Source organism: Protopterus annectens, chromosome 14.part0 (assembly GCF_019279795.1).
Source record: "Protopterus annectens isolate FY-2018-M chromosome 14.part0, PAN1.0, whole genome shotgun sequence".
Taxonomy (NCBI): domain Eukaryota; kingdom Metazoa; phylum Chordata; order Ceratodontiformes; family Protopteridae; genus Protopterus; species Protopterus annectens.
In genome coordinates this window covers 877,720,154-877,741,566 of record NC_056748.1, presented here as the reverse complement: position 1 = coordinate 877,741,566, position 21,413 = coordinate 877,720,154, and the positions used below count along the sequence as shown (strand labels likewise).

The 21,413-nt window shown below is 38.7% G+C and overlaps 1 protein-coding gene across 1 annotated transcript in view; it reads right to left on the bottom strand.

Annotated features, from left to right (window-relative positions):
• Positions 1–21,413, bottom strand: part of NOC3L (NOC3 like DNA replication regulator) — an 825,940-nt gene that overhangs the window by 614,037 nt on the left and 190,490 nt on the right. The window contains exon 10 of the mRNA XM_044056662.1: positions 17,970–18,098. Coding sequence (XP_043912597.1) covers positions 17,970–18,098 — 129 coding nt within the window. The remainder of the gene's footprint in view (positions 1–17,969; positions 18,099–21,413) is intronic.

Below are 21,413 nucleotides of genomic sequence, written 5' to 3'. Positions count from 1 at the left end.
TCGGTAGAGACCTGCATAGCTATTACATTGGGCATCAGGGGCTGTGAAATAGTCTCACTGAATTCCGGAGAACTGATGACCTGCTTAGCGGAAGATTCATTGGAAAGCTTAGCCTTGTGTGGTCTGTCTCCATCTTTATCCCTATGCTTTTTTGGAGGCTCAACGGATTGTTGGCTGACTGACACCATTTGTGAAGACAGAGGACGGAAATATATGTCTACAAAAACAGCTCTATGACAAATGGTTCTTGCGTTAAAGAGAGCACAGAACTGGCAACGGGCGACGTCGTGGTCTGGGCCTAAACACGTGATGCAGTATGAATGGAAGTCTCGGTGTGGGATCTGCTTTCCACAGGCGAGACAATTGTTAACTTTTTTCAGACATCGGTTAGTGCAAGAGAGAGAGAGAGAGAGAGATCCCCAACGGGGTACTTGGCTTTTGACGTTTTCAGCTGTGATCCGAGCTCTGCTAGCGACCGACTGGCAGACTTACGAACTGCTTCTGCTGTGGGCTCCATGGCAAGAAAGACTGATGTAATGGAGTCAGCTGCCTTGCTTTATAGCACTGACTACCTGACATCAGTCTACAGGTGACAGCAGCTGATGCAGAAAAACACTGACTCTGGTATTCGGGCCAGCCGAGGGCTACCACAGCAGGGATAACCCACAGGTGATGACTGCAACAGTGAAACACAAAGAACATGCAAACAGCAGCTTCTACAACACTTCTAGAATCTAATCCTTTTCAAAAAGCAATAAATGAAGCCCAGGCCCTGGTAGAGTGGGCCTTGACCCTGTCTGGAATAGATATATTATGCAGAGTATAACAAAAGGCAATAGCCTGTGACAACCACTTGGAAATAGTCTGCTTTGGCACAGGTTGTCCCTTCTTACCTTCACAAGAAATGAACAATTAACTGGAAGATCTGAAAGGTTTAGTTCTTTCGACCTAGCACCCCAGTTATATGTGGTCATCCAAGGTATGGAGTATCTTTTTCCCTCATTTTTAGGTTCAGGAAAGAAAACTGGGAGATATAGTTTGATTTAAGGTAAACTTGGAAAACACTAAGCATAAAATAATAAAAAAATAGTACTCAAAGAAACCCTGCTCCATGGAAAATGAGATAGGGCTGACTCACCATAAGAGCTTGCAACTCAGATACCCTTCTTGTAGAGCTCAGAGCAATCAATAATACTGTTTTCCATGTTAAGAACCTCAAGTCAGCCAGACTAGCTGGTTCAAATGGAGCAAGTGTTAAACTTCTCAAACAAAAAAAATTAAGATCCTGAAGAGGGGCACTAGTTTTCTTGGAGGCCTCTTACCCAAAACCTCATTCAAGAACATTTTGACATGATAGTGTACTGAAGGAAAAAGGATCCATGCTGAAATCGCCAAAAAATGAACCTTGACATAGGAATAAGAAAGACCAAGGGACTGTAACTCAAACAAATATTGTAAAACCACAAAGCATCTAGCCATGAATGGGTGCTGATTATGTTGTTGGCTCCAACTAAAAAAACTTTTCCATTTGCTAATATATGATTTTCTAGTAGCAGGCATTTCTGCCTCCATTACTACCTGCTGCACATTCTCAGAAAACAGGTGTCTAAAAGGCATTAAGACCCTATCATCCAGGCAGTCAAATGAAGATGAGTGATGTTGGGGTGTATCAAATACCTCCTTTGCTTGTGCGAGTAGACCCAGTCATGAGGAAGCTTGTGATAATTGCCACTGGCCATTTAAAAAGAAGGGAGAAAAACAGTTGTCTGGCCAGAAGGAAGTCATCACAATGATCTTGGGGGATTCCATCTGAATCTTCTGAAGTGCCCTGAACATTACTGGAAAGGGTGGAATATCATACAGTAACATTCCATTCAAACAAGAGGCATCCATCAGTCTTCCAGACCTTTTGGTACAAAGTCCTGGAAAATAATTATGCCAGTTGATTATTCATACAGGAGGCAGAGGTCTACTTGAGGAATTCCCCACAAATGGATTAAGTCTTGGAAGATCTCCTGATCTAGTTTCCATTTGAGATGTTCTGTCCTGGTCCTGCTCAGCTTGTCTGCCACACAGTTTTGCAATGGCAGCATAGAGGATGCCTCTAGAGTGAGATTGTGCTGTGAAGATATACCTCAAGTTAACATGACTAGTCTACAAAGGGTGACAAGCCGATTCTCCATTGCTTGATGATATTCCATATGACTGTGGTATTGCCTGTAACCACTTGAAGAGGTCCCAGGAACCGAAGAGGTTTCAGACAGTTGAGTGCCTTGATCATGGAAAGCATATCTCTGATATTTATGTGCTTGTGTTTGTCCTTGGTGTTCAACATGCCCTGCACTTTTACTCCTCCTGAAATTTCTCTCTAAGCAAAGCCCAAAGAGTCCGTGATGACTGCTTTGAAGCAGGAAAGGAGAAGGGAAGACCTGGATTTAAGGATATCTGTAGTCTCCACCACAAAATTCTCTTCTGACAAACCCCAGCACTGGAATTTGAAAAGATAAAGGATGTTTATGCTGGGACCAAACCGATTTTAGATTCCACTGTATCTTCCTCATGTGAAGTTTTGCCAAAGGTATCATGAGAATCACAGATGCCACATGACCCAAAATCCTGAGGTATTCCCTTGCAGTGATTGAAGTCTGAGTGGAAAACCTTAGAAGTAGAACTAAACAAAGATAACCTTTTTTTCACATGAGGAAGAAAAGCACTTTGAACTGAGGTGTCTAGTTGACATCACAGGAACAGAATCCTGTGTGATGGAGTCAAGAAAGAATTTTGAATGTTCTCTTGGAATCCCAGATTGTGTAAGAGTTCATTCACCCAAGAGACAGATTCCTGACAGTTTGAAAAAGACTCTGCAAAGATAAGCAAGTTACCTAAACAAGGAAATGTGTGAACACTCTGTAGCCTGCAGTGACTTATAATTGGAGCTAGACACTTTGTGAACACTCTTGGTGTAGTGGATAGTCCAAATGGTGAGGCCAAAAAAATGATAATGTGATTCAGACACACAAAACCTTAAGAAACGCCTGAAGTCTGTATGAACAGGGATGTGCTGATAAGCATTGTTTAAGTCTAGTGTTACCAGGAAAGAAAAAGGAATAAAGGGTAACAGGATGTGAAGTGACATAATTTTGAATTAGGGCACTATCACAAACAAGTTTAGTAAAGAAAGATCCAAGACTGGTCTCCAAGCAATTTCTTTCTTTGGTACTATGAACATCCATGAATAAAAACCATTCCCCACCTGGGAAGGAGGAACCACGTCTATCACTCCTTGGGATAGCATGTGAAGAACAGGTACAAACAACAGTCTGATCTGGAAGATGAAAAAGGACTCCCTGGAAAAGAAGAGGTACCCTGATGAATGATTTTCAGAATCCATTTGTCTGAAACAATCTGTTGCCAAAGAGAAAAGTGTAGATTTAGACTACCTGGAAGAAAAACAGGGGCCTGGGTGGGAGAGGGTCACAAGGTCTCTTAACAGTCATTTGGACTGTCCTTAGGTTTTGGGAGGTTTGAGACTTATTTTTGGAACCCTCATTTGCCATTTCTTCTTAAATGTCTGTTTACCAGAATTCTGTTGAGAATGTTTATTTTGCTTTTTGCCAAAACTAGATGAGGAGGAAGAAAATCCCTTGAACAATTTTGAAAGGAAGGGCTGAAAAATATTAAGAGATTCCCTGGATCAGCTTGGCCTTTGTGGCCACCTCTGCAGCAGAAGGGCCAAACACTATCTCTATCCAAGGAAGAATTTAAAATCTCATTTTTAACATCATCTGGAAGGTTCTGAGAATGCAGCCATGCAAACCTCCTCAAACCGTGCCAGCAGCCATGCAAACCTCCTCAAACCGTGCCAGTAGCTATAACCCTAGAAGTATCAAGAGTCACACACACACTTCAAATAATTAGTAACCTATGTAACAGAAGAAACTAAGTTATTTAAAACAGATTTTCCCTCATAAGATGAAACTGCAGATTACTACATTCCTCAAACTTCCAAAATTTTCAAAACAATTCAAAACTCTAAAAATCAAAGTTGCACAAATACAGACTTTTTCCTCATTATCTATCAATAATTTTCACATCCTTATCAGAAAAAAATAGGATTGGGATTAACTATGTGCTGGGTCAGGTTTGGGAATAGTCTATGAACATTTAAAAAACTGAGGAACTTTATACATCCAAACTGCCTTCTTATAGGCAGCTGGCTGGCTATCAGGTAAATTGCAGGCAGTAATACACATCCTCTAAACCATACAGAACAGGAGGAATGTGTATAGGCTCTGGAAAATCCTTCTGAAACAACTCATATTTTCGGAGGGTCTGAGATACTTCAGTGCTCTCCCAGTTGAGAACAGTGGCACATTCTAGCAATAGTTTCGGAGAAAGAACCCCCAGCCAAGAGAATCAGAAAATGAGCCCTCCCCTCAGTCTGAATCAGAATTCTGAGGAAAAAAACAATCTATCCCTGCATCTTCCTGTTCAGAATCAGAACCCTGCATCTCTTCAGAAAATGAGGAATCCCTTTCTTTTACCAAAAACTATTTTAGAAGAAAGATCACCAGCCTAAATTAAACCCTGAACCAGACCGATCCAAAAGAATGGAGGAGGAAGAGTAGATATATGCTTGGTTTTCTCTCTTTTTCACAGGAAAAAAATGGGATGTTACTAATGGCAGCAGCTGCTTCCTCAGGATGGGCACAGTATTCTCACAAAACAGGAAACTTTCCCTGTTCCCTCTCCCAGAAGTGACAAGTCTCTCTCTCCCTTGCCCACTGAGGAGACTCTTATAGCCACAGAGGAAGTGGCTAACCCCTAGTCCATAGTGGCTGTAGGTGCTGCAACATAGAGGTCCGGGGTAAAAGAGGAGTTGTCTGAGGTACAACAAATAGCTGGCTACAGCAGAGTCACCCACCTGCGGCTGAGACAAACTGCTTGCCTGCTGTGGTGGCAAAGGCGGTCTGCTTACCTTTATCTTTTTATGGCTGGAAGAAGAACCAACCATAAGACAGGTGTTCTGTTCCATAGTCAAAATGGTGCCTCTTTCCTGGGGAAGACGAGCAGCAAATGCCAGTAAAACTACCAGTACAGAAAAGTTACTTTTTTGACAGAAAAACACAGTAAAAAGCACTTCATAACACTATGCCCAGCCTCACAAAGGAAAAAAATTATCCACAGGAAATGTTTTCAGCTAGTTTACACTACTTTTAAACTGAAATAAAAAACAAGTACTTCATTTAAAAGTATGTTACAGTTTTGAGGCAGTCCATTAAATCACAACACTTAGCTTTAAAATAACTTTCTTAAATATAAGTAATCAAATATCAACAAAATTAAGAAAAACTGAAGCTTTTTTCCCCAAAGGGAACTTATCTGCCAGACAAAGAAAATTACAAGCCGACTGCAGATCCTTGAAAGCCTCACAGGTGTGTACTCTTCAGAGGCATGAAAACTCTGAAGGGCTTCACTCCCAGTAGTCTCTTCTAGTCAGCTTAGTTCAAGCTGCTTGACAGACTGGGTGCATGAAAGGTGCCCTGAAGCTTTGGAAGCTGGCTGTCCATTATATCTTTTGCAGGAAATAACCCACATAGCTAAGGCTACTTCAGCAGTGATCAATCTGCTGAACATCTACCTATAAGTCTGATGAACACTCAGAATTCATACTATGAACAAAATAGACACAAAACTCACCCATTAATAGCAGAATACACTATAACTCCAAACTTAAAAGATGTCATGTTCACATCTCTGAAAGAAATGAAAGCATGCATAAACACCTATTCTATAGAAAGTGTACAGAAGGAATATTACAAAGCTGACATCTGTAACAAAGATGGATAGGAAGTAAAAAATAAAAAATATATATAATGAGCTTCCTTAATGGCAAAAAAGTCGTTCCTTCAGGAATGGTTTAAGTGGAACAACACCATTAAGCCCTGGGAAACAATCAGCCCTTAAGTCCATTATCCATTTAGATTCTTCCATTTCCTTTTGATTTGTTACATCCCCTTCTCTTATAGTTGGGCGAACCATTGCAAGGACCATAAATCTAAATGTATGGGTGGCATTATCTCGAATATGAGCATACAACGCATTCGTAACAACCTTAATGAGTATATCAGATTGGTGCTTAAAGATTCTTTCTTTTAGCATCCTATTCGTTTTGCACACATAGAAACATGGGCAAAAAGTACAGGTAGCAACATATACCACATTCTTACTATTACAGTTGGCATTTCCAAAAAACTGGTATGTCCTTCCTGTAACTGGATGTGTAAAAACATTACTGGTATTGATAACAGTACAGGCTTTACAACTGCCACATTTCCATGTGCCAAAACGTGTATGTTCATTCCTTTTGGCTTTGCAGCTTTTATTGCAAAGCAACCTCTTTAGATTTTTCTTGTTCTTAAAACTAAAATGAGGTGTAGTCCCTACTATTTCTTTCAGTCTATTGTCTGATGTTAACACAGGCCACTATTTTTTATTATTCCACATATTGTAGAATTATCACTACTGTAAGTAAGGCTGACCCTCATGGTCCCCTGCCCTACATTAGGACGTATTTTATAGTCTTTCATCACTTCACTTGTCATTCCATTGATAATACTGTTGAGAGTAGCAGGGTCTACCCTTATTCTTTCTCAGATCTCTTGCATGATCTACTGTTATTCCTTCTCTGACTGGCCTATAACCACAATCCTTGAAATCTTGTAACAATTTACTGCTTTCCATGAGAAAGGTATCATCCTGAGTACAAAGCCTGGACACTCGAGTGACTTGGTTGTCAATCACATTGTGGAAAATATGCCTCGGGTGCATACTGGAAAAATGCACCATATGGTTCCTCCACATAGGTTTCCGATACAGCATAGTATTTATCCCTTCAATAGGATCCTATAGGATCTTGACATCCAGAAATTCAGTATCTGTTCTGGACATCTTCACATCAAATTTTAGAAACAAAATAGTCTGTTAAAAAAAATCCACAAATTTTTGAACTTCTTCTTCACTTCCCGCCCATAGAATCATAATGTCATCCACAAATCTATTATAGAGGAGCACATTCCCTTTGCATTGGAAGTTTACATTCAGTGCCCATAGCTCTTCCCACCGGGCCAACACGAGATTAGCACAGCTATTCACGCAGGGGGTACCCATAGCTACCCCCCACTTCTGCCAGTAGTAGCTATCTCCATAAACAAATAAATTGTTCTCTAGCACCAATAGGTTGCAGACAACATAAGAGTCTAATTTTCTTTCTCTATACAAATCTCTTATGGCTTCAACACCATATGAGTTAGGAATTGATGTAAACAAACTATGAACATCCATAGTGACTAATAACAAATGGGAGAAGTCATAGATGTTAGTGGTGGCTTCCTGTAAATGCTGTAGGAACTGTGCTGTATCTTTTACTATGTTCTTGTAATCACTCAATAGCTTTTTCAGCTCATTTTCCAAAAAGACTGAAAGGGGCTCTGTTGACCATCCTCGGCCTGCCACTATGGGATGCATGGGTGGTTTAGAGCTGTTTTTATGGATTTCTGGCAGTCCATTGATGATAGGTATGACAGGATGTTCAACTACGAAAAACTCATATAGTTCCTTTGTTATACTCCTGTTCATAAGCATCTCACAAAGTGCATCTTCTATCCTCCTTTTCATCACATCAACTTCTTTCTTCATAATTCTTAAGTATGTTGCTCGATCACTGAGCATATCCAACATACTATCTTCCATACTCATCACCACCACAGCTCCTCCTTTGTCAGCTGGTCTAATAGTTATATCCTCTCTGGTTTGTAGTTCTTTTAAATCATCCAATTCTTCTTTAGTCAAATTCTGCTAGTGTTTACCTTTGCCATCTGTTCTAATTTTGGCTAGTTCTTGCTTACATAAGAGCATAAAAATCTCAACCGTAGGATGGCTTACTGGAACAAATGTGCTAGGCTTCCTAGTTGGTCTTTCAGAGCCATGATCTGATCTAACATTGGACCCAAAAATATGTTTTAATGTCACATTACGTCCAAAACACTTTATATCAGTCACAAACTCATGCAGCGGTGAATGTAGAGCTGGTATAAAAATTAATCCCTTCTCAAGTAGAGTAACAAACTCTTTTTTCAGAATACTATTCGAGATATTAACAACTAAGGAATTCATTACAGGACTTTCCTTCTCTTCCTTTCTCTGCTTGCAGGTCTGCCTACACTTGGCTCCTTCACATGTATTAAAAAAGGAAGATGCAGATCAATAGGTAGATGCATCGATCCTTTTTTGGGTACAGCTCCTGCTTGTATAGTGGGCATAGAGGATAATTCATTTGTACAAATAGAATTAGGATCATTTGTTGTATTGTTAACTTGCTCCATGGGAACCTCAAGGGTTCCTTCAGTCAAACATTTTATATCATCATTTTGAGCACACACGCTCCCATTTGTTACATTTACAACAGAATGGGCTCCATTCACTTGATGAACCTCAGCTCTAACTGTCATTTCATGGCACGTTTCATCTTGCCTCGTATGCATCTGGTTGGCTGCAGTGACCTCATTCTCACTCCTCTTGTCACCCTGCCTAGGGGCGCTCTAGGCCATTCAAAAAGGTGGCCTTGTTTAATATTATTATAATCCCTTAGTAACTTTTGGCTCTTCTGCTCATTCAATTTCATTTCATAGGCTGCTAGTCTGTCTTGCAAGTTCTCCAACCTATGCAAATTAGCTTCAGACAAATCCGCAGATTCTAGCTCCTTTTGTTTACTTTCAATAACTTTATTAATCTCTTCTTCTTGTGGCCTAAAGAAGTCAATAAGTAACTTCATGTAACTGAAGCTAGTGTGGATGTTAATCGCTTGCCATTTAGCTAACAATTCCGGGTAGGTATTTCCGTAGCTAGGCATACATTTAACTCTTAGTCCATGGAGAATCAGCTGATGATGAAGGCACGCCTCCATATGGAAGCGTTGCCATTACAAACGCTTTAAGCGATAGGCTGCATTCTCCACTGTTTTGAATATTTCTTCAAAACCGAAGTCATTTGTTGAATCAACATGTATCAATAACTTCGTACTGTCCAAATTAAGCTTCAGAAGAGTGTTAACGTTGCTTGCAATTATATCAGTCACTACACTCTTAGTGACTGAATCAGCGGAATACTGGTTGCTGGATAAATCCATTGTTCGGTCTATGTGCGGTGTTACAGATAAAAATAAGAAAACAGTACCAAAATCCAGTAGCACCACCAAGGAATGTTCCAGTACACAAATTAGAAGAAAACAAAAAAGGAGCGTAACACCACAGACATAAAACTGGAACTTTAATACAACAAAAACAAGAACAGGATAAGCGGTTTCGGCATGTGCCTTCCTCAGATCCTGAAAACAATTCCTACACACAACTATTTAAGAACCAGCTAACCAATCTAGTTAAAAGGCAATTAAACAATTAAAAAATGAGGCAATGAAACATAGTAACACTTACTTCCCACTTGCATAGTGCACTTGTAACAAAAACATGTTTTAAAATAACTTAAGATACAAGCTTAGAACAAAACTACATTTTGTTAAAGACAATCAGCATAGCATATTAAAACTTATAGTAAAATAAATAAAACACTGCTGTCATAACCATTACACAGCTTGTGAATCTGTTAAAAACTCAGAGCTCATACTGTTAACATGGCAGGTTCACAACCATAATATTAAAGAAGCAACAGTCACAGCCTGATTAAAAAATGAGGCAATGAAACATAGCAATACTTACTCCCCATTTGCATAGTGCACTTGTAACAAAAACATGTTTTAAAATAACTTAGATCCAAGCTTAGAACAAAACTGCATTTTGTTAAAAACAATCAGCATAGCATGCTAAAACTTATAGTAAATAAATAAAACACTGCTGTCATAACTATTACACAGCTTGTAAATCTGTTAAAACTCAGAGCTTGTAATGTTAACATATCAGGTTCACAACCATAATATTAAAGAAGCAACACTCACAGTTTGATATACAACAAACAAATAACTATTGTCATCGCATAAAAGTCTGATGAACACTCAGAATTCATACTATGAACAAAACAGACACAAAACTCACCCATTAATAGCAGAATACACTGTAACTCCAAACTTAAAAGATGTCATGTTCACATCTCTGAAAGAAATGAAAGCATGCATGAACACCTATTCTATAGAAAGTGTACAGAAGGAATATTACAAAGCTGACATCTGTAACAAAGACAAAGGCTTTACAACTGCCACATTTCCGTGTGCCAGAACGTGTATGTTCATTCCTTTTGGCTTTGCAGCTTTTACTGCAAAGCAACCTCTTTAGATTTTTCTTGTTCTTAAAACTAAAATGTTGCTACCTGTTCTTTTTTTGCCCATGTTTCTATGTGGGCAAAATCAATAGGATACTAAAAGAAAGAATCTTTAAGCACCAATTTGATATACGCATTAAGGTTGTTACGAATGAGTTGTATGCTCATATTCAAGATAATGCCACCCATACATTTAGATTTATGGTCCTTACAATGGTTCGTCCAACTATAAGAGAAGGGGATGTAACAAATCAAAAGGAAATGGAAGAATCTAAATGGATAATGGACTTAAGGGCTGATTGTTTCCCAGGGCTTAATGGTGGTGTTCCACTTAAACCGTTCCTGAAGGAACGAAGATTGACTTTTTGCCATTAAGGAAGCTCATTATATATATTTTTTATTTTTTACTTCCTATCCGTCTTTGTTACAAATGTCAGCTTTGTAATATTCCTTCTGTACACTTTCTACAGAATAGGTGTTTATGCATGCTTTCATTTCTTTCAGCGATGTGAACAAGACATCTTTTAAGTTTGGAGTTAGTGTATTCTGCTATTAATGGGCGAGTGTTGTCTCTATTTTGTTCACAGTATGAATTCTGAGTGTTCATCAGACTTTTATGCGATGACAATAGTTATTTATTTGTTATATATCAGGCTGTGACTGTTGCCTCTTTAATATTATGGTTGTGAACCTGATATGTTAACATTACGAGCTCTAAGTTTTAACAGATTTACAAGCTGTGTAATAGTTATGACAACAGTGCTTTATTTATTTACTATATATAAGTTTTAGCATGCTATGCTGATTGTTAACAAAATGCAGTTTTGTTCTAAGTTATTTTAAAACGTTTTTGTTACAAGTGCACTATGCAAATGGGGAGTAAGTGTTGCTGTGTTTCATTACCTCATTTTTTAATTGCTTAATTGCCTTTTAACTAGATTGGTTAGCTGGTTCTTAAATAGTTGTGTGTAGGAATTGTTTTCAGGATCTGAGGAAGGCACATGCCGAAAGCGCTTATCCTGTTCTTGTTTTTGTTGAAGTTCCAGTTTTATGTCTGTGGTGTTACGCTCCTTTTTTGTTTTCTTCTAATTTGTGTACTGGAGAGTTCCTTGGTGGTGCTACTGGATTTTGGTACTGACAACTACATATAGTGTTTGAACTCTCAAAACTTTCCAGCAGGAGTGGGTGTGCATTTGGGTTCAGCTCTGAAATCATTGTAGTTCATACTGGTGATGAACTACATTAGCAAACAGATCAGAATGGACAGATCAACAAAGCTGCTGTATGCAGACGATGTGGCATTACAGGCATGTTCGGAACAAGAACTTCAGTAAATGATGGGAATGGAATGCAAAGCTGAACGCACAGGATGAAACTGAGTATGGATAAGATAGCTGTAAGGGCAGCAACTGTGGTAGAATGCACAGTATGATACAAATGAAGAAATGAAGGTGTCAGAGCAGAAACCCAAGTAACTCCAATTGCAGAGAAGCTCAAAGAGAACAGATTATGGTTGTTCAGGCACACAGCCGAAAAGCAGAAGACCACCTGGTGAAGAAGATTTTAGACAGACACAAAGAAGGCAATAGGAAACAAGGGTATCCTGCAAAAGGATGAATGCACTGCGTGAAAGAGAAGACATGCAACAGCTGAGCACGACTGTCAAAGAAGAAATGAGAGTGGCACCGAGTCGACAAATGCCAAGAGGTGACACAACACCCCAACCCCATGTAAAAAAATGAAAAAGGGAGGTTAATGATTATAAGCTTCCTGCAGAATGGTGAGCCATGCATTCTGATGGAGGAACATTCAAAACCCAGCTCCCTCAATAGGTCAAAAGTTGGAAAAGTCCTTGGGGATTCTGTGGATTCTGATTCCTTGGAGGAGGGCTACAGAGTCTTGGATTTTGTACACCACTTCTGCCTTTAGGGCATCATCCACTCTGAAAAGACACACAGCTACTCAAAGAATGGTTGCTGAGACTTGTAAAATCCAAGCTTCTCAGTAGTCTTACAGTTCGTCATAAATAACCACTAAGGAGTGGAGAACTTTATCCTATTAACCATTATAATCATTCCCTGCTCCTGAGCATTTTTTTCTTTTACCTAGGATCCAAAGAGAGAGGACCCATCACATGGGATACTACCGGAGGACTAAAAAAATTACCTGCAAAATCACAATATAAGCCAGACTCATCTCCTCATGGTTAGGAATGAACTAGCTGCCCTCACTGCTCTGTCCACTACACTATGGATCAGCCTCATGGACAGCAATGATATACTAAATACAGTTGCCACCTAAGACTAGTGTCCAGAGTCTCCTCTGCTAGGACATGTAATATATATTGCTTTTAGAAATGTTTTTAGACATGTTTGCAATGATTGTTTCATATTTAAATATTTTTCAAATATATTTTTAGGTTATTATTAAAAACAAATATGGTAATAGTTTATTATTTAATATATGGTTTTATTCCTTTTAGTTTTCTATTTTGTTGATATGGTTATTTACTTATTCTGTGTTGCTATGACTTCTTCTTTCGGCTTTTCCCGGTTAGGGGATCGCCACAGCGGAACTCCGGTCTGCTAAGGATTGGCAGTAGATTTTTATGGTGCCGAGGTGCCAGCCCGATGCCCAGCCTTCAACGAAGGCACACCCATTCACACAGGTCTTTCGAACGCCACTTGACTGCAGGGAGGACATGCAGACTCCACACAGAAGGCGTTCCAGCCGAGTATCGAACGGGAGGAACCTCTTGCTGTGAGGTGACAACGCTACCGCTGCACCACCGTGGCTTACTTCTGTGTTGCTATGACTATGTATTGAAACTCAACTGTTTTTAATTGTCAATTAACATGATGGGTTATGGCAGATTGAGTATATAAAACACCCATAATTGTTTACTGCATTACATCTGATGAAGTCTGTGAAATGAAAATGTGGTGATTTAGTTAAGCATTTGTTTTTATAATAAAGATCAATTTGGATCATCAAGAGGTGGGCCTGGTTCCTCTGTGGTGCTGTTTTGGCTGGTTATTGTTTGCTGCACTTAGTGTGGTTTAAGCACTGTTTTCTTGCTTAGTTTGAGGCTGCTATGCTAGGACATGCTGAAAGTGGACTACGTCATACCTCTCAACCCGGAATCATCAAAAATCTGGACAAGGCCCATGAAAAATAGGTACAAATCTGTACACTGATTAACGTAAAATTTGCGTACATAATTACATAACCCCGCCCACTCCAATGGAATTGTGGGATAATAACTTTCAAATGCAAACGGAAGAACAGACAACCAAAATATGGCACCAGAGTCCCCCTGCAGCCATTCCAATGGCCAGTTACCTGGCTATTTCACCCCATTTACCATAAACACTTGTGTGCATATTGCTTTACTTCTACAATGACTATTTGGATTTTATTTTTACATTTTATAGCACAATGCACAAACAGGAATAAGTATCTGCTAAACAAAGCAATACTGTCTCACAATGAAAATAGACTCTGCCCTTTAAACTCACATTCATTGAAACAGCATTGAAACCCACACCACATCCAAAGAAAATGCATCTGGCCAGTGTTGGATAAAGATTACCTTTGGGCTGTTTTCAAATCATAGGCCCCTTGTACACAAAACAAGAAACATACATGCGTTCTTTGATGCACCTTCCTGACTTTATTAAATTATATTCCTTGTACAAATACAGCACACTTGTTACACTTAAGTTAGAGCGCATTTTAAATTTATAGTTTGAACATTTTTCCAGTAGGCAATGAAACAAAATGCATGAACCAATAATGACATAGAAGAAAACAGAAAACATTTCAAATAATTAACTACACATACCAACTATGTAAAGGAAGTCAGCATATACACATTTATAAGAAAACCAGTCTCATAGAATACATTTAAAGAATACTGATTATAACAGAAAAAATGATTTTAAATAACACATATCATTATTAATAATACACTGACATTCTATGTAAACTGATTTTACAGTGCATATCATGAGAACAACAAAAAAATTACTATATTAGTAGATGAAGCCAGAAGGTGTCATACTATTTTACATGATCTGTCACATAAAAGGTTTAAAAATGGTTTGCATCAACCTAAGAGGAAAAGTTTAGAACAGACCTAATAAGCAGAGACAGTTGATTCTTCACAGATGCTAGGGATACCATAAACAAATTTGTCATCAGTCACTCATAGTTCTAAGGAAGAATCTGTTTAACAGACATTATTTAGTAACTGCAACCCTCCAAATTCTGTCGTACAAGCACAATTTTTACTAAAGACAGCAAAATCCCAAAGCAAAATCAGAGAAGACAAATTACAGAAAACGCAGATTTGATCTACTATGTAAAATGACAAGCAGATATTTCACAGGCTTGCTAGTAGTCAAGCACCCTTAAATTCCTTCTGTCGGGGAATATTGAGAGAGACTGGGAACTACTGACAAACTTGCACAACATTAAACACCACGTACCCAACCAAGTAGTGAAGAAGTGCATGGCGTGGTATAGTCTGACCATTCCAATCTCACACCCACAGACTGCTCTTAGCAGCTGAAATGGAAACTGACATTTTTTTTTGCTACACAGCTACTGTCGATAACAGGGTTGGTGCAGAGAGATAACACTTGGGCAGCTTACTCCAGACAGTTAAGGCATCGGAAGAGGTCCTGCATATTCGAGAGAGTGATTCTGTCATTATCACTTTGTTAACAGCAGTACTGTTTACAGCAACACAAGGCTACGTGAAAACAGTCTACACTTAAATGCAGACTGCCGAGCTAAGGTTAATAAAACCAAATCTGCACACACACAGCCGGCATTAATAAATCTGCCGAGAAAAGCAAAGGGTGCAAGTACAGCTTCTTAGTTCTTAACATACTTTGGCGTATCAGACTGCCAACAGTGCTGAGTACTAGGTACAAAATGCTTTCAGAAGAACTACACTTAAGCACAAATGCCAGAAGTAATTGCCATTCAGCTTAACAGAACTATACTTCAAACACACAACACCACACACACAGTTCCTTACCTAGTCAGTATACGAATTGAAATGGAAGCAGATTAAGTCCCTATTCTCTCGGCTTGGCAGCAACAATACAGCAGAAGCAAAGACAAAGTCCCTCTCAGCAGCATTCTCTGTCCGAAATGACAGGCAGCACCAAAGTCAGCAGTTTCTGTCCGAAGCAGCAAAGCCAGCATCCTCGGCAGCAACGGTACAAAACTAGCATTCCTGGCAGCAACAGTTCAAACTAAGCACTTCCCGCCTGCTCGTAGCCAGCCGGAAATGATGACATGAGCTCCTTGAGCTCAATTCCGACTGGCTGGAAGTGCTGACGGCGCTGACGACATCACGCACGTGATGACGTCAGCTCCGACAGCGCGAAAATTAAAAAAATAAAAAAACAAAAGCAAAGAAATCAGAAATGAAGGGGTGCCACTCGGGAATCGTGGCACACCTTCATTTGGACCCCAAAACTTGGAAAATACCGAGTAATTCAGGACGGTTGGGAGGTCTGGACTATGCGCATGTCAAAGAATTCAGGGACCTGATGGCATAAGTACCTGATGCCTGTATGCTCTCCCCCCATCTGATCCTTAGCCCCATAACCCTTATCTGTTGCAGGGGTGCATCAAAATACTCTCTTTGAGGAACTCTCTCTCTTGGTGACAACTGCCACACTACCACCACAATGGAGTCTGCAAAAGGAGCCTTACTCCATGTTTGTCTGTCCTTGGGAGGCCAAAAGATCTTACCTGTTTTACTTGGAAGCAACAACCAAAACTGAGCATACTGTTGGTGGGAGGACTACCAAAGATGTGCAGGAGCTGATCGAAAAACCTCCTGTGGAATTTCTTACTCAGGGAGTTGGCCAGGATCTCCTGCATATCATGCATTTTAGGATGCCCCAAACTTGGGATCATCATTATGAAGGGACTAGGGGGAACCTTTCCTTTCATTCAAATCCATATTTGGAGTGACAGACTCTCTTGGAGAGTCTAGGCATCTCCTTTTGCACTTCAATTTCCTGTGGAAATTCAGAACAGATTTGTCTTAATGCTTGGAAGAGGAAAATACTTCATATGCTCTGGATCTGTGGTGGTACTTTGGATCCATGCCCTGTTAGAATGATGAAGAACAGTCCAAAGCTCCCAATTATGAGATGTCCCATGGTGAAGCCACAGTTGTGGGTGCCTCTCTGATGTCCAACAATCATGTTGTGGGTGCCTCTCTGATGTCCAACAATCCAGGATGTTGCAATGACATTATACCAGTCCTTTACTCACTAGTGTGAAGACTGAGAGCATGGATCCCATCACCGATGTTAATGCTGAGTTAGTGGTACTAAATCTCAGCAATGCTGTCAGACCCAATGCCGAGGTTAGCTTTGGTAGCGATGGTATGAATGCTGACTATACTGATGCCCAGAACTGAACTAAGGGATTCTGTGTCAATGTTGGTGTTGACCCATCAAAATCAATTACCTCATACCTAGCAGGCCTCAAAACAAAGTCAGCCTCAAAGCCATCAGTGCTAAAATAGGGATCATTGTCAAAGGATGATGACCCAGTGGCACTGAAGTAGAAGGCACAAGAAAAGCAAATAATCCCAGTGCTGGAACTATAACCTGGAAAGGAGCACAGGAAGTGAAAGGGGTGGGGCCCTAGAAATGGCAGGAGAAGACAGGACACCCAACTCAGTTTGGGCCCTGACAACAGCCTTTCTTCATTTTGTCACAAAGCATGAAGGGACTTAGCACAGACCTACTCAACTTCACAGACACATGTTAGGAAACCCCACTGGTAGGAGGTTGCTCTACATCAATGGGAAGGGTGAACTGCTTTCTCTGAAGGAGGATAAGTCCAGGAAACCTGGGGACAAGAGAGAGTTGGGTTTAGTCCCTTTCTTCAGGAGCCCTGTCATTCTCAGCCTTATTATTTTATCCAGTAAGGGGCAATGAACCTTTGAGTACAAGTTTCTTCTTGAGTTTGTATATTCCTGTACAGTCCAGTTCTCAACATTTTTGCAAATCTCACAAGGGACCTCCAAATGAGTTATCCGAGGCACACACCACAATATCATGTGCATCCTGTAACATCGAGCCCATTGCCACACCTAGTACATTTCTAAAAACCTGAGGCCTAAATACAAAGTTATACCACTTATAGTTAACCACACAAATGTGAAAAAGTTACACATGCACTCCATAAACACAAACATATTCCAGCAAAGCAAACTTTGAAAGGTGGAAACAAGATTCACGGTCAGGGGCAGGGGTGGGGAAACAAAAGAAAATGCTGAAAAGTAGCATAAAACAGTGTTTCCTAAATGAATTCTGGTTTACTTTTCTATTTTCTTTCATCTCAACTACCAGATTCTCTGAATAAAGACTGTAAATGAAACTGGTTATCATGATACATGAATCACAACTTCTACCCACCCACTTATAACCATTAGTATCAATTAAATGAACATGCTGTGCACAAACAAATGCTTGCAATACTTAAATTTCCTATAGTCCTGTTAGAATGCAATGCCCCTCCTGTTTTAATATTAAAAATGGGCAGTTGTAATTCATTCTTGTATAAAATCACACAAAAATGAACTGTAAACTCATACTTACCTCAGGCCTGACTTCATAATTCCGGCTTTTAACAAGACCAGAAATTACTTTAACTGCCATGAATGAAGCCTGGCCCAGTTTATCTTCTTTAAAGAGCTTCTTCATAGAATCACAGCACATTTCAGAGATCTGCAGAGAAAGGACATAGCAAGCAATGTAACAAATGTAACAAATGCAGGAAAAACAAAGCATTATTTACCCATAAAGTCTAACTAAACACAATAACCAAACCACATAAAAGGGGTGGGGAAGTAAGGCCCAGCAACCACTATGAGAAGAGTACATGTCAGCAGTTCATGGCCTGTACATGTACACCTTAAAAATCTCTGCCTGCATGATTTTAAAGATTTTTTATTTTATTTTTTTTTTCAGGGGATTGTTAAGCCTAGAAGTTATAATACAAGCAGTTAACAACTGCATATCAGCCTGCCAAGCATTAATGTGCTGCAAGTTGGAAACAAAAATCTGTCATGCAGAATACATGAAAGCCATAGCTTTTTATCAGAATGGCTACTTTATCAATTTTAACAGAATGTGAATGGCAGTGTAAGCACAGACAAAATGCAAAATAGTACTGAATTATATTAAAAAATGCAGGGTGCAAATAGCAATGTTACAAGAGACACATTTGGATAGAAGTGATTATTAGAATTTGTTAAAGATATGATTTCAGAAGTGACATTTAGTAGAGTACAAGGAACCACAGTAAAGGGGAGCAATAATATTGATCACAAGAGGATCTCCAACAGTTACATAAGAGGAAAAGAAAAACAATAATGGTGGAGTTGTGGTAAGGATTGACAGATACGCAAGGAAGATTACATTCCCACATATTTATATTCTACCTAAAACTACTACTATGGAACTGAAGAAAATTTTTTGAGAAATAATCAGCTTTCAGCAGGTGATTATTATTTACGAATGGGGAATGGAAATTTATTTGCAACAGTGAGGATGTACTGGGGGAACCTAGAAGGGAAATATAAAAAAGATGGTAGTTTCTTAAAGAAATATTGGAAAATATTTGGTATGGAAGATGTGAATTTAGTAACAGAAACTCACATAATCGACATGTAAAGTATAGATCACAGTGATTACGCTCTGATATTAGGGAAAATGACAAATCAGTTAAGCGCTATAGTGGCACGAGACTCAATTTTAACAAATGTTAAGCAACCCATGGTTAAATTGTCTGGGTCAAGTCTATCACTACACTGTAAAATCAGCCAGTACAGACCAGCAAATGACAGCAGCAGAATGAAATATTTAGTTCTGCCTGCTGTCTGTACTGATAAGGTGTCCCCTCCTCTTACAAACTTAGAAAGTAGCTAGAACAACTAGATGTGTTTGCCTATATTTTCTCTGAATGATAAAAAAATCTAAAATTCAAATGTATGTCACTATTCAGTGACTTCAATCCTCCAGGAGTTGTCTGAAACCATGGACTTTATGAGGAACACAGGAGACAAAAATCTGGGCATTATAGGAAAATCTGGACAGTTGAGAGGCATGGCAGAGTGAGTGTAAAAATAAGGAACTGTGCATTTCACTGCCTTTCTGAAAGCAGTAGCAAACTGGCTAAGTGCTCTACAGCTTTGAAAGCTGAAAAAACACTTTAAAAAAAAAAAAAAAAAATTTTTTTGTCCTAACGGTACATAGTGATACATGGAGCAGATAAAGCTCCATGCACTACAAATAATTATGATCGGCCCTCCACCCATAAACTTTATTTATGTGTTCTCAAAATAGACGCCAAAATTCACTTCTCGAGGTAAACGTCTTGGCATTCATGTCTTCAGCACATAATACATGGGTTAGGATCAGTGACGCGGTTATAATACTCTATATTAAGAACATCCAACAGGCTCACATAGTGTATACACAGCAATACCAAAGGTAATTCAGACCCAAGTATCAGATTAATACCAAGGTAATAAAAACTCCAGACACCGAAGTGTAACTTAAAAACAACTTTATGAACAAAACAAAATAAAGAAAGAGTTAAGCACTTTTGTCCCTTTAGGTTTGGAACTTCATCAGAATGGTTATACAAACCAATTTAAACTCATTTTATATTAAATTCAAAACAGTCATGTGATGCTTCCATAAATCAGCACTTAAAAACACTTTGAAAAATATCCAAAATGTGTATAAAAACTTTTAATCACATTCAAAAAATTATATATATATATATGTTAAAGATACTGATTAATCTCTAAGCCCCCTTTGTGCATGTTTGAATTTCCATGTAATTTAAATCCCAAACTCTGGTGTAACTTATCATAAAAATGCTAATAACCTAAAAAACATTGATGTTATAAAACCATGACATAAATCGCTTTCTCCTTAAATTAACCCTCAAGAGAACGGATTGTATACATGTTGTTGTTATGTAAATCAGCTGCCATGATTTTTAATATTGGTGCTATTAAAATGTGGTCGTTTAGTCCTGGTCCTTCTGTTGCATTCAACCTAAGTTGCCAAATAAGCTCTCCCATGACATAAATCTCTTTCTCCTTATGTTAACCCTCAAGAGAGCGGATTGTATACATGTTGTTGTTGTGTAAATCAGCTGCTATGATTTTTAATATTGGTGCTATTAAAATGTGGTCGTTTAGTCCTGGTCCTTCTGTTGCATTCAACATAAGTTGCCAAATAAGCTCTCCCATTTTTATCTCACGATAATTATTACAAGGAATTAGTGATGAAATACTACAGGATTGAGGTACAAAGTTCAGACCATTACTAGGAAGTGATGAGGTGTTAATTCCATAAGCCGCAATGACCAATCACAATCAGGTCAAAACTTACACAAACTCATTTCTGGCACCCTTTGGGAGATGCACAAAGGATATCAAGTACAAAATGGTTTAAGAATTGGAATATTTTTAGAGGCAACACTGACATGTTCACGATTTTGGGTGAAACACCTAAATTTGTGTTTAAGGCTAGTAAACATATATATGTATATATATATATATATATACATATATATATATATATATGTATGTATATGTATATATATATATATATATATATATATATATATGTGTGTGTGTGTGTATACATATGTAAATGCGTGTGTATATATATATATATATGTGTGTGTGTGTGTGTGTGTGTGTGTGTGTGTGTGTGTGTGTGTGTGTGTGTGACGAAAGCACTTAATTTATGTTGTGATATAAATGGTTTTTCGCGGTCATGGATTTTTACTGCAACAGGTTTAAAAGGATTTATTAAATATTCTACACTGAAGATTCATTTCGAGTTCTTCCTGACTCCATTGTTACTATAGTTTTGATGTATATATATATATATATATATATATATATATATATATATATATATATATATACACACACACACACACACACACACACATATATATATATATATATATACACACACACACATATATATATATATATACACACACACACACAC